The sequence below is a fragment of the Euphorbia lathyris genome, chromosome 1 (assembly GCF_963576675.1).
Source record: "Euphorbia lathyris chromosome 1, ddEupLath1.1, whole genome shotgun sequence".
Lineage (NCBI taxonomy): Eukaryota > Viridiplantae > Streptophyta > Magnoliopsida > Malpighiales > Euphorbiaceae > Euphorbia > Euphorbia lathyris.
Genome location: NC_088910.1, coordinates 46,344,572 through 46,358,175, shown reverse-complemented (window position 1 = coordinate 46,358,175; position 13,604 = coordinate 46,344,572). Strand labels below are relative to the sequence as shown.

General features: G+C 34.2%; 1 protein-coding gene across 7 annotated transcripts; it reads left to right on the top strand.

The window, feature by feature from the left end:
- The first annotated feature begins 6,415 nt into the window (after nucleotides 1-6,415).
- On the top strand, nucleotides 6,416-11,950 carry LOC136230988 (nucleobase-ascorbate transporter 6). 7 transcript variants are annotated; one of them, XM_066020245.1, is made up of 16 exons: nucleotides 6,416-6,593; nucleotides 6,707-6,789; nucleotides 6,909-7,038; nucleotides 7,716-7,813; nucleotides 7,943-8,122; nucleotides 8,356-8,456; nucleotides 8,648-8,723; nucleotides 8,837-8,896; nucleotides 9,052-9,236; nucleotides 9,921-10,017; nucleotides 10,492-10,578; nucleotides 10,694-10,752; nucleotides 10,839-10,930; nucleotides 11,030-11,107; nucleotides 11,225-11,385; nucleotides 11,477-11,950. In XM_066020245.1, exons 3-16 carry the CDS (start codon nucleotides 6,933-6,935, stop codon nucleotides 11,693-11,695), a joined length of 1,599 nt encoding a protein of 532 aa, XP_065876317.1. In that variant the 5' UTR covers nucleotides 6,416-6,593; nucleotides 6,707-6,789; nucleotides 6,909-6,932; the 3' UTR covers nucleotides 11,696-11,950. The 7 variants fall into 7 exon arrangements, with proteins under 7 accessions (XP_065876317.1, XP_065876297.1, XP_065876322.1 ...); XM_066020225.1 differs by having other exon boundaries at nucleotides 6,904-7,038; XM_066020250.1 differs by having other exon boundaries at nucleotides 6,707-6,833.
- The last annotated feature ends 1,654 nt before the right edge of the window (nucleotides 11,951-13,604 follow it).

Genomic DNA, 13,604 nt, shown 5'->3' with positions numbered 1-13,604 from the left:
AGATTCATGGCATAATACTCATTTGAGCCCTTAGACTATCAAAACCATCAATTCAGTCTTTGAACTAAGTTAAATCATTATCTTAAAATTAGAAACTGTGATTATTTAACATGAACTGTAATGATCTATGTGTTAGTTCAAATGAGTTTAGAAAAAAGGGTTGGAACTGTTCAAAGTAATTGACTTTCGATGATGACTCAAATATGATTTTTGCTTTAGTAATTTTTACTTAATTTAAAGACTTAATTGATAATTTTGATAGTCTAACACCTAATTAATTTTAAATCTTAAATTTGGAGTGCTAAAAGAGTGTTATGCCTAAATTCTTTCATTGGGCTTTAAGTTAAATATTCGAAGAGTTTGAATTAAAATTCAATTTCAAAAATATTTTTTTTCTGTTTTTGAGAAAAATTTCAAAAATGTTGTAGTAACTCCTTAAATTACTAAAGCTATGTGTATTAGTCTAAGTAAATCCATTGCATCGTAAAATAAGAAATAATTGTGTAATTGTTAGCTAATAGTTATTGTTATTGCTGTTAACTGCTTACCATTTGTAGTAAGCTATTTGTTGTTGACATTAGTTGTTTAATTATTAGTGTTTGGTAAAAATATATTAAACTTTTATTGGTAGTATTTAAAATGTGTAATATGGATTTGTTTTAAATTAATCAATAAAAAATTATAAAATAAAAAATGTATTACATAAATTAATAAAAAATAATCTAAATAAAAATATAAAAATAAAAAATTTATTAAACGTAAAAAAACTTTGTTCTTTCGATAATTATGTTATAGAAATACAAATAATGTTAAAAAATAAATATATTTTATGCAAATACGAAGGATAATTTTATCAATAACAAATAACTACAAACAAATATTCGTCAAAAGCTCCAAAATATCGCTGCTTCCACATAAAATGTTAAACTTTGTTGTTATATAAATCTAATCAAACGTTATACTTTCTATGGTTTGGAGTGAAATGCTAAACACTCATCCGAAAAGTTGAAACAAACATGTCCTAAGTATCTCTTTTCCTTCATTATTAGTTATGAATTAGGTAATTTATTTTTTATTCAGTAAATTTGACTAATTGTTTGTGATTGGTAAAATGTAAGTGATGAAAATAATTTGTAACTATTTTAGAGACCAAAATTTTACATCCAATTTTTTTCCACCAAACAGCTTTAACAAATTTGGCAGCCTCCTTCAATGTTTTTTATTTTTTTTGAAAAGACCTCCTTCAATGTTAAGAGTGCATACATACGCTCTAATTTGGTAATTTAAAAACAAAACATGCATAGTCATAAACTAATCCATTAAATTCGATTAAGTAGTTATTTTAATCTATTATTATTTTATGTTTTTCAACTATTTTATAATTCCTAATTTAGCGAATAGAGCTGTGCATTTTTATAACTAGACAAGCATGTTCCAATGCTAGCGATTTTTTTGTCAACTGTAATACCGGAATGACTGTCAAACGTTATTGTTAAGGATGCCAATCCCACTTATATATGAATATCATATTCTAGGTTCAAAAAAAAAAATATATAACAAATTAAATCAGCTTAACATTTCTAGTCGATTGTATTTTTCGAGAAAATTATTAGCTCTTAAAAATATCTTATTTACCTATTAAAATTATTAAAATGATGTAGTAATTTATTGACCCTCTTAAATTGATATATCAACCCTTATATTTAATTACAATTATTTATCTGCCTCTAAACTTAATTGAAGTAATGCACATTTCAATATCAATATGTTTGAAACATTTCCTTGTTATTAAAGAGTCAATATATTACTTTAAATAAGTTACGGGTTAAAATATAATATTTTTAAAATATACAAGACAATTGATTTTTTTTCGAACAAATAGATGTTACTAATATATCAAATCAATTAAATCATATTCTTTAATTTTACAACAGTTAAAAATATGTAGTTATTTTAATAAATTTATAAACTTGCTTTCAAAAAAATAAATTTATAAACTTAATATAATAACACTGAGTTACAAATTAAAATTTTAAATCACAATCATAATAAAGCATCCGTCTCTCAAGTCTCTATTGAGAGGAGTTAGGGTTTTCTCGTTTTGTGAGAAGCTTTTCTCTGCCTCCGGCAGTCACCCCACCCCACCCGACCTGTTACTGTCCCTGAGTGTGGAAGAACAAGATGAATTGTTAGTTGAACGAGTTGTGGATGCAACCCTAGGCGCAGTTAATGACTTCTGCCTCGTTGGAAGATTCCTAATGGATCAGACAATCAAGTTCCCACAATCAAGTTCCCAGTGATGATGGGTTGTATCGCTAGCGTATGGCGCCCAGGAAAAGAGGTTACCATATGTGACCTTGGTGATGGACTATATATATTTCCATTGTATCATCCCTTTGATTTCAAAAGAGTAATCGATGGAGGCCCTTGGACTTTTGATGGGCAACTATTGATCACCCACCATCTGAAGCCAGGATATGTTCCGACATCGTTCTTGTTATTCACAATACCGTTTGGATCCAAGTGCATGATGTTCCTATTGGTTTTATGACTTAGGGCGATGTGGAGCCTGTTGGGATAGTTCTTAGGAGGGTTGATTGAGTATGATGAGAAGAATAACCTAGGGGGCTGTTGGAGCTATATGCGATTGTGGGTCGCCCTTGACATCCGTTCGAAACTGAAGCGATGGAAGAATCTGAACTTAGGGAACATGAAGGTTGTGATGGTGCAGTTCAAATATGAGTTACCCTTTACAAGCCCTGTCTGTTACTTGTGTGGAATACTGGGACACACTAACATGTATTGCTCATTACGATTTGCTATCCCGAAAGCTGAAATAAAACTGGAATGGGGATCGTGGATACGAGCTGTAGATAGAAGGAGAAGTGGTGGTGGGGGAGAACGATGGCTGAAGGAGGATCGAGACTCTCATGGCAGTAGCAGTGATCCAAACGCCATGAAAACTGATAGTCGAAAGGATACATGTGGGGGAAACTGTGTGGTACAAAGTAGCAGCGCAATAGGGAAGAGAAAGACTTTGATGGTGGTGATGAAGGATAAAGTGGTGCCATATTCGGTTTTCTCACAGCAACATTGCAGATTTGAGGGTAGTGGGGCTGAAGAAGATATCGATCTTGCTGTTCTAGAAGAAAGGAAACAGAAGTGGGGAGCCATGTCGCAAACACACCCTAATGCAACAAGGGATGGTATGGTGTGTGATGAGACTTCTCATGGGATGCCAAATGACAAGTTGACTACAATTACTGAGAAGATATCGACCGGATTCGAGGACGAATCCCACCAGAAACAATGATTAGCATGACATAGAACTGCCGGGGCTTGGGCAACTCCCATGTAGTTACAACGCTAATGAATATTGTCCGTGTTTGGAGACCGTTATTTTATTTTTCTGATTGAAACATTAGTGCATTCTAATAAAATCGACGATGTCAAACGTCGGTTAAACTTTCATAATTGCTTTGTAGTTCATTGTATTGGTCGCAATGGCGGCCTTGCGTTGCTTTGGCTTAATAAACTTGATATTTCTGTTTTATCGTAATCTCGGAACTACATTGACTTTTTTGTATCCGATAATGATGGTTTGAACTGACGAGGCACTGGATTCTATGGGTTTCTTGAGCACAGTAATAGATTTTTGTCATGGAATCTCCTAAAAGAGTTGAAATCTAATTCTATTCTCCTGTGGTGTGTGTTTGGAGACTTTAACGACTTTTTGTTAGTTTCGGATAAAAGAGGCGCCGCCACCCACCCCGAGTGGTTGTTCCACGGGTTTAGAGACGTTGTGTCGTATTGTGAGTTGAATGATATTACGCTACTGGGCTATGGTTATACATGGGAGAAAGGGAGGGATTCATATAAATTTATGGAGGAACAACTGGATCGTTACCTTGTCTTTGATAGCTGGTTAGTGTTGTTCCTTGACGTGACACTTACCTGTATTTTTGCCAGTGTTTCGGACCACCACCCCATCATTTTGAGCATTCAAGTGGTTGTCCAATCCCAGCATCAATACATGTTTAAAGTCGAGAATGGATGGTTGCGGGAGACCAAGTTTGTGGAAATGATGAAGGAGGATTGGAACAATTCGACGGGATAGAGGTTATATGATCGATTGAAGCGTAGTACTGGGAGAATGGAGACTTGGGGTATTGGGTACTATCGGCGGTTTATGGATGGAATTAAAAATTGTCAATCACAGCTTAACGCCTTAATGGTAACTTATGGTGCGGAGGGTTCCCTAGACGTCTAAATGGGTTTCTTCGGAGCCTTCCCCACATAATTCCCTAGCCTGCTTTGACTCATGTTCTAAAAATGCTTAGGAAAGATGTACGAGAGGCTAGGGATGAGAGCACTTACATGTGATAATTAGAAATTCGCGAGAAAAAGCTTCGAAGAGGTAGAAAATGGCTTCAAGCCCAGGAAATCACCAGGAAAAATATGGAGAAAAGGAAGAGAAATGTCAAGAAGAAGTCACTCAAATGAGAAATGATCCCCTTTTATAAGAAAAGGCACAGTCCGAAAGTTGAGCCAAATGTGCCACGTGTCTATACCTAAGTGGCAAGAAAAACAACGCATGACAGAGCAATAAATGCACAAGACACGCCTCGAATATGAACACCCTTAAAGGGCTTAAATGTCTTTTTAGGGAGACTTCTGATAACATCCGCATGTTATCCTTAAGGTGAAAATGTAATAATAAAAGCAAAGAAGGATTTACCAGCTTAATACCAAACCACATGGCTTGAACCTAGATACGCCTTGTATTGGCATACGCTAAACAAGACAAGATCCGCCATCAAGTAAGGATCCGTCCCAATATCCTCTTAAAACGGTCACCAAGGAGAACCAAGGGTTAACGCCATTAATGATATTAATATGGCAGGAACGGACGAACCCCATGAATAAGCAATAAATATGATAAAGAACATTAATGGTATAATTGTTCATGTACAACATTATTAATGCTCAAAGGTTACAGAAATCTATATAAATACCTCAATCACAAGGTATTCAAGGTATGCTTTCTAATTTACTAGAAGAGCTCTTGTCAATTACTATTATTTACGATCTTAATACTGGCTTTAACATTAGAGTGTCCCTTGCCGATCTCAACGACACCTCACATGACAAGACTCCAACTAGAGCTACATTTTACAAATATCAAATTTGTTTTAAATTCATTTTATTGCTGTTCTAAACTTTTTTTTAATAAATGCCCATATAAACTCTTATCGAATATTAATCCATATATTATAATTTTTACTAATAAAGTAATTGATTAAATATTTATACTAAAAAAAATCAAATACTTATACGATAAAAACAGCTGTTAAAGTAGCATCCAATGATGTTCAACTTGGATATAGACAATGTTTTTTCAATATGAATGCTAATCTTCTGATTGATAACATCTTTTTCGATAAATATGACCTTTCAGAGTTCGAATGTTTGGTCCAATAATGTATCAACCTAAATTTTTTTATCATTCAAACATATCAATGTTCTTTTTGTCAACTATATCATAGTTCATACTTTAGCTCGTGTTTCTCATTCCAACATTAATCAGTTATCTTCTTTTGTTATTCCGAGTTTTCCAGATTTTGTCCTTTTGAAGGACTTAATTCTCAATATTTCAATGAAATCTCAATTTACTCTAAAAAGTCTCCTGTTAAGTAAAAACCGAATACCATATATGATAAAAATAACTGTTAAAATAACATCCAATGATGTTGGATCTGGATATAGACAATTTCGATTTTGATATAAACGCTAAACTTGTGGTTGATAACATCTTTTTCAGTAAATATGATCTGTCAGAGTTCGATCGTTTGATCCAAGAATATATGATCTCATTTTTTGTCGTTATGGTATTATCAATGTCCTTTTATCAATGAATGTAACAACTCTTACTTTAGATCATGTTTCCCATTCCAACGCTAAACGGTTATCTTCTTTTATTATTCCGAGTTTTCCTAATTTTATCATTTTCAAAAAATTAATTCCCAATATTCAATGAAATCTCCAAGTTTACTCTAAAAATCTCCTTTTCAAGTAAAAATTTATTAAGATGTTAAATTAATAAATCTATACTAAATTTATACAACTTAATGAATTTGAATTTTCTATAATAGAATCCAGAATATTTATATATATTGCCCAAATTAACTAATAACCCACTCTCACACGTTAATTGTAGCTTTTGACTCAATTAAATGAACTGATTAGTGAATTACTGGTAGGTAAGTATTAAATTAAAATTCAATAATGTGAGAAAGAATCCATTTTTATATATTTTGGTAATGTCTGACGGATTTGAATGCTTTTATCATGTTCAACCTTTGCTATTTTGTTGCTTAGTAGAGTAATTACAGAGTTCACATATGAAAATGAAAACTAGTTACTTGGCATAAAAACATTTTGTGTTTTGGGGGTTTCTTTCTTTTCTCTCCTCTCTGTTCATTCTGTTCATCTCCTCCATTCTTCTCTTTTTCTTTTGGTGTGGCGTGGTGGGGTACTATAATTTGTTTTTGACTTTAAATGCTCGACAATTGATTTTTGCTATTGCTATAAAGGTACTTTCTTCTTCCTTTTCTCTCCTGAGTTTGCTTTTCTTTCAATTTTTTACACTTCATTTTCACCTCCACTTGCTCTTCTGTTTTTTATCCTCTTGGTTTTTTCTTCTCAGAATTTAGCATACATCTGCTTACTTCACTCTTCTGGCTCATTTCATTATTGGGTGTTTTCCTCTGGTTTTTGGTCACTTTTTCAGTGAGTTTCTCAAGATTTGGGATCTGGGTTTTGCTTAGATTTGGGTATTTGTGCTGCTTTTCCTACTTGTATGTCTGCTTCCAAAAAAGCTTTCTCATTTTTCTCTTTTTGTAGAGTAGAGAGAGACAGAGAAGGCGAGATTCATGGCTGGAGGAGGTGGTGGAGGGAAGTCGGAGGAGCCGCAGCCGCACCCACCCAAGGAGCAGCTTCCAAATATTTCTTATTGCATTACTAGTCCGCCACCATGGCGTGAGTATATCTGATCATTTTTAGCTTGTTCTGCTTTTCTTTTTTAAATAAAGTATGGGTTTGATTCTGAATTCTTTGTTGAATTTGTGAGGCAAGTACTGACTGAATCTGTTTGGGAATGTTTTAGGTGAGGTTCTAGTATCTCTTAATTATTTTTTAAGTATATGCATCTTGTTTAGTTGAAAGTTGCCTTTTGAGCTCTCTCCCTTTTATGGTAGATACCATACTCCTTTTTCAAAAGCTTAAAATGCCATTCCCTGGAACTAAACCCTACTGTCTTTCTGGTGAAAGATTCCAGTTCTATTAAAAAGAAAAAAAATAAAAATAAAAGAAGGAAAGGAAAGAAACCCAAATACTTTGTCATTAATTACTTTATCTAATTTTCCGGAACTTTTAATGTTATTTCTTTTCACTTATTTATTATTTTGTGATTTCTATTTTGCCTAGTTTGTGGACAGAGGATCTGTATTTTTTGTCGGTGACAATTTCAAATTTATCCTTATTCTAGTTTGTAAAGGACCATATGAATTCTGGTTTATAATGCGAAATGCCTTGTTTCTGAGGAATTAAATTGACCTGTTTGAGACTGTTGTCTTTTAAAATTGAATACATTTTGTTGGACTTTGGACAACTTCCATTTGATCACTTCAAAAATTTTGTTCATGTGTATGATGCAGCTGAGGCTATCCTGCTTGGTTTCCAGCACTACCTTGTGATGCTTGGGACAACTGTTCTTATTCCCACTGCTCTTGTTCCCCAAATGGGAGGTGGAAACGTAAGACCATTACGGGAAAAATAGCATGAATTGCTAATCTTGTTTGTGAATTATTACTGAATGTGGTGGTTTTCTTCCAGACATGTTTTCTAAACGTTTGACTTTAAGTGGCTTTTGTCAAATTTATAGAAAGAGAAGGCCCAAGTGATCCAGACCCTACTATTTGTTTCTGGTTTGAACACATTGCTCCAAAGTATGTTTGGGACTCGGTTGCCTGCTGTTATTGGAGGGTCTTATACATTTGTCCCGACTACAATTTCAATCATCCTTGCCGGTCGGTTCAGTGATGATAATCTGGACCCTGTTGAGGTTTAAGGATCTATCTTGTCTCTTTTTTTTGGAATATTAAAATTATCCAGAGAACTAATGCAACTGTTAGCTACAAACTAATGCCTAAAAGATTATATAGTAGGTGCCATTTCAGTGGCTTGTTTGAAATGAGAAAAATGAAGAATCATATCACATGTTGCATCATCTTTATGAATATCAAGTTTACACTAGTATGTGTAAATAGTAACTGATAATTTTTTGTGTCCATGCAGAAATTTAAGCGGATAATGCGTGCAATCCAAGGTTCACTGATTGTAGCTTCGACTCTTCAGATTGTTCTTGGCTTCAGTGGGCTTTGGCGCAATGTTACAAGGTTAGATCAGAACCTCTTCTGTCCTCTTACAAGGAGTTAACATATTCATGAATCCAAAGATGGATTTCCTATGATTTTTCTCATCAGCCCATTTGATGTACTCTTAAATACAGTCAATATAAAATATATTTCATTTAAACTTATAAGGTTGCATAGTTTCTCTCATTTTTTACTTTTTGAATGAACACCAGGTTCTTAAGTCCACTTTCAGCTGTTCCTTTGGTAGCTCTTGTTGGTTTTGGGCTGTATGAGCTTGGTTTTCCTGGGGTAAGTTTTCTTCTGCTGCTTTTGTGTGGAAAGGGATACATAAAAAATATACGTGCTTACTATGAAATGAAACAGCATTATTTTTGAGTATTAACTTTTGAATTCATCATTAGGTTGCCAAGTGTGTGGAGATTGGACTGCCGGAGCTTATCATAATAGTATTTGTTTCACAGGTATTTGTTAATGTGTCAAGTATACATCTTCTCTGAATTCCCGTCAGATTTTAGGTTTTGCTGTCTCTTGCTTTTTGAACTTTTTTCTCTCTTAACCTTATGAAACAATAGTTGTAGGTGTGCCAATACTGATTTTTTTCTTTTTTCTGTTTCAGTATATGCCCCATGTAATAAAGTCCGGAAAACATATCTTTGATCGTTTTGCTGTAATATTCGCCATAGTGATCGTGTGGATTTATGCTCATCTACTTACTGTGGGTGGAGCCTACAATGATGCAGCACAAAAAACTCAAAATACTTGTCGTACTGATCGTGCAGGACTTATTGATGCTGCACCATGGTAAGACTGTACTTAAAATTGTGCTTCTTGGCATTTATCAATCAACAACACAGAATGTTGTTCTGGATCCTATGCCAGGGGACTTGATTTCCGTGTTGATAGATATTAATTGGTTCACTAACCTGGTAATTGAGTGTTTCAGCATATTATTATCTTACTTAGTTGTTTTAGCCACTAAAACATTAATAATAACAACCATCCTGATCATATATTGCATCTCAGTTGTGCTGCTCGGAAAGTAGGCTACTTATACTATTTTGGTGAATTACTTCTTCTTTGTATAAGCCTGGTCCTTACACGCATCTTTAATAGGCTAATTGGCCCTATTTGGAGATTTTCTTTACATCATCGTGCAAGAACTTGGCTTTGGTTGTAAGGAAAATAGTTGTAATTGCAATAACAGGCTACTTATACATCAGCAAACCATTATAATTTCAATCGTGGTGTTTCTACCATATGCGTTGGTTGCACCTTGTCTAATTGGGCTGAAGATTCGATTATTGTTGAATATGTCTTTAATTTAACCATAATCTTAATACCTTTATTCTCCTTCATCCGGAGCTGCTGTAACTTGGCTCATCATGCTATTTGCTGGCTCTAGTATTCACTAAGTATAACTTATCTTCTATGTTGTAACATTGCGGGTTCAAGTGTAGTTTCTTATCAATATTTTGGGGTTTGCAGGATAAGAGTTCCTTATCCATTTCAATGGGGAGCACCTTCATTTGATGCTGGTGAAGCCTTTGCAATGATGATGGCTTCATTTGTTGCACTTGTAGAGGTTTGCTATTTGCTTTCTTGGTTTCTTTCGATCCTACTTTGCAGTTGCTATGCTCTCAAATTTAGAACCATAGTTAAGTAGACAGATTGATTATAGTCAGTGTTTTACTGGTACTAGTTTTTACCATCCTATTATTCTATTTCTATTGTTTTATTTAACTCCCATATAACCATTCATACCGAAAAGCTACATATACTTTTCCTTTTAATACATAGCATGGGACAACAGTCATGTGATCAATTCATTGGTGGATTGTATTTATGTATCCTGAGGTTCTTGCTGAAGCTGATATTTGTGTTATATAAACCCTATTAATTGTCTCTATGGTTTTGTTCTTTTCTCCTTTTACTCTTTCTCTCTTTGAATCTCTAGAGACGGACAAAAATTGTGTGGATGTGGATTATATAACAAATGTGCACAAATTTATGCTATTTGACCCCTGAAATTACTCTTTCCTATTCAATGAATGAGCAGTCTACTGGAGCATTTATAGCAGTTTCAAGATATGCAAGTGCAACTCCAATACCACCTTCTGTTCTTAGCCGTGGTGTTGGCTGGCAGGTAATATAAATGGGATTGCCCTTGTAATGGCTTATTAAACCATCTTCACTTCTATTCTTTTGATGCTGCACTTTTCAACATATGCATGAAAATCATATTGATTTGAATGATGCAGGGAGTCGCCATATTGTTTTCTGGATTGTTTGGAACTGTGAATGGATCTTCAGTTTCTGTGTAAGGCACTAGGAAAACCTCTGTTACATGATCAATTTAGTCTGCCTGGAACAATGTTGAAACAAATTCTAATTTTTATTGTACAGAGAGAATGCTGGTCTTTTGGCCTTGACCCGTGTTGGTAGTCGGAGGGTTGTCCAGATATCAGCTGGGTTCATGATTTTCTTCTCCATTCTTGGTAAGCTGTTGTAAGAGTCTGTTCAAACAATGAAGGTTGATACTTGATATGTGATTAACCTTTCTTTGCGAGTATCATTCCACATTACATTACGCGCAGGTAAATTTGGAGCGGTTTTTGCTTCAATACCAGCACCGATTATTGCTGCTTTGTATTGCCTCTTCTTTGCGTATGTAGGTACGAGCATTTACTATCTAACCTCTATGATGACTAAAAAACTCGAGATCAATCTCTATGCAACTGTGATCAGGTATAATAAGTATTTATTGAAAATGGTGAATAATGATATTTCAGGCTCCGGAGGTCTTAGCTTTCTTCAGTTCTGCAACCTCAACAGCTTCCGCACAAAGTTCATTTTAGGCTTCTCTATTTTCTTGGGCCTATCAGTGCCTCAATATTTCAACGAGTATACTGCAATTAACGGCTATGGTCCTGTGCACACCGGTGGAAGATGGGTATGTATTAAGTCCTCAATCTATGATTCTTACTATGTAAAAAACTTATACTAGTGGGTGTTAAATATGATTCTTTGTTTGCACGGTGCAGTTCAACGACATAGTGAATGTTCCATTCTCATCAGAAGCATTTGTGGCGGGGTGTGTGGCGTATTTCCTAGACCTTACACTGCATAGAAAAGACAGTTCAATCAGGAAAGACAGGGGTAAGCATTGGTGGGACAAATTCCGATCGTTCAAGGGAGATACAAGAAGTGAAGAATTCTATTCCCTGCCATTCAATCTAAACAAATACTTCCCATCTGTGTGAGAGAGGTTTAATTGATTTTCTGCAGTCCAAAAGGTGTGTGTGTTCTCAATAGGCTCTGTGAGATCACATGTGCAATGTAATGTTGTCATTGTTTAGTCCTTATCAATCTTTTTATATAGCATAGCAGTCAGTATAAGATGACATCCTTTATAGAGATATGTCTTTACAATTATTAAATTTGTTTTTGTTAATGTTATTGTAAATGCAATGGGGACTTGAAGCAGTAAGCAATCCAACTTTTCTTATCTCTCACCACTTCATTTTGTCCACTGGTTTTCTTTTATCACGTCCATGGATGCCTACAACCTACTAGGCTTGCAAATGGTTGAGGATTATCCCTTCTTATTGGGGATTTGTTCTAACAGGAACGGAGAATTCCTTTCCCTCTATGCCCCCATGAGGAGTAATCATGAAGATTTTTAAAAATAATACATGGGAAAAGTATAAAAAAACTCTTGTGGTTTCATGAAGAAATGTAATCATGAAGAAATGTAATTTTTTTTTTTCACAAAAAGTGTGTGCTTTATTGGGTTAACAATTTCTTTTTGACTAACAATGTCCGTTTTTGATGACGTGATAAGTTGTCTTTGATGATTTGACATGTTGACTTTGTTGACATGTTATAAAGAAATATTGACTTTTGATGACGTGCTATGTTGACTTGATGATATGCTATATTGACTCGATAATATGATAAATGAAATTAGTCAAATTTCTTATTTTGTTGTGTAGAACATGTCATTTTTTATAATAAAAATATCATATTTCTCTACTTCCAAATCGATGAAACCATATGAGTTTTATTTGTACTTTCTTCTCTGTATATTTTTTTGAATTTTTAGATATTTACTTTTATATTTGTTTGCTGCAGTCCTGCTCAATTGGACCCTAATGACCAAGTGGAATTTGGACCTTCACCGTCAGATCCGGTGATATTATAATCCTAGGGACATGAAATTACTTAATTTAATATTAGTTAACTGATTTCTTTTTCTATTAATTCTAATCAACTCCTAAAAAGAAGGAAACAACTTTGGAGAGAGGAATTTGATTTTGTAGAACGACCATGTCCTTCACTTCGTCAAGAATTGCATTAATTCACCCTACTCCTTCGTTTGCAGAATTGAATACCGGATAATTAAATTGGTTAACTAAGGTTTGATTTTTCTGATATACCCATCTCTCCTTCCTCCTTTCTTCTTCTTCCATATTATCCAAGGCTATCGCTACCATTGTTGAACGAATTAGAAACCTCCATCCAGTTGCCGGAGAATAAGGAAAAAATAATATCGTTTGATTCTGATCCGGAGGAGAATGAAAAACTAAGGTTCCTAAAATTCAATACTGTTTATGAATTATAAATCCAAATTTTTTTTGTTAAAAAACCACAATTCGATACCAGTTGTCAGCAAAAAACTTAAAAGCCAGTATCCTAGAAAACTAAAAATTCAGGTCCTAAATATGTTAACTAGATTAGCAATTGAGTGAGCTTAAACATGTGATGAACATAAAAAGTAATAAGATACCCAGTTATCCAATTATTGAATTCTATCTTCTTGTAATTTCATTATTTGCACCATCAGATTCCCAGGAAAAACATAAAAAGATAAATGTTGTATAGTGAAAGAGATTAAGCTTGTTTATCCATAGAAAGTCACTCGGTTTTCTATGGCTTATTACGATCACATGAAACATGAATCCATTTAGAAAGGAATGGATTTCAATGAAGCAGAATGACTTTTCTACAGTTTCTTCTCCAACGTTCTGGCGTTCCTTCTCTGGCGTTCACCGTTTTGTAACTCTCTCTCATACACGTTGCTTATTTTTAGGAGTTAGATTGATACATTAATAAATAAATAAATAAATCTGTTAACTAATTTTAAATATAAATTAAGTAATTTCATGGCCC

Bases quoted from the DNA above. Each gene is read 5' to 3' on its own strand.
- LOC136230988 (XM_066020256.1), top strand. From the start codon at position 6,933: ATGGCTGGAGGAGGTGGTGGAGGGAAGTCGGAGGAGCCGCAGCCGCAC. The intron at 8,724-8,836 runs GTAAGTTTTCTT...ATTCATCATTAG, and splicing joins ATGAGCTTGGTTTTCCTGGG to GTTGCCAAGTGTGTGGAGAT. The intron at 10,753-10,838 runs GTAAGGCACTAG...TTTATTGTACAG, and splicing joins AATGGATCTTCAGTTTCTGT to AGAGAATGCTGGTCTTTTGG.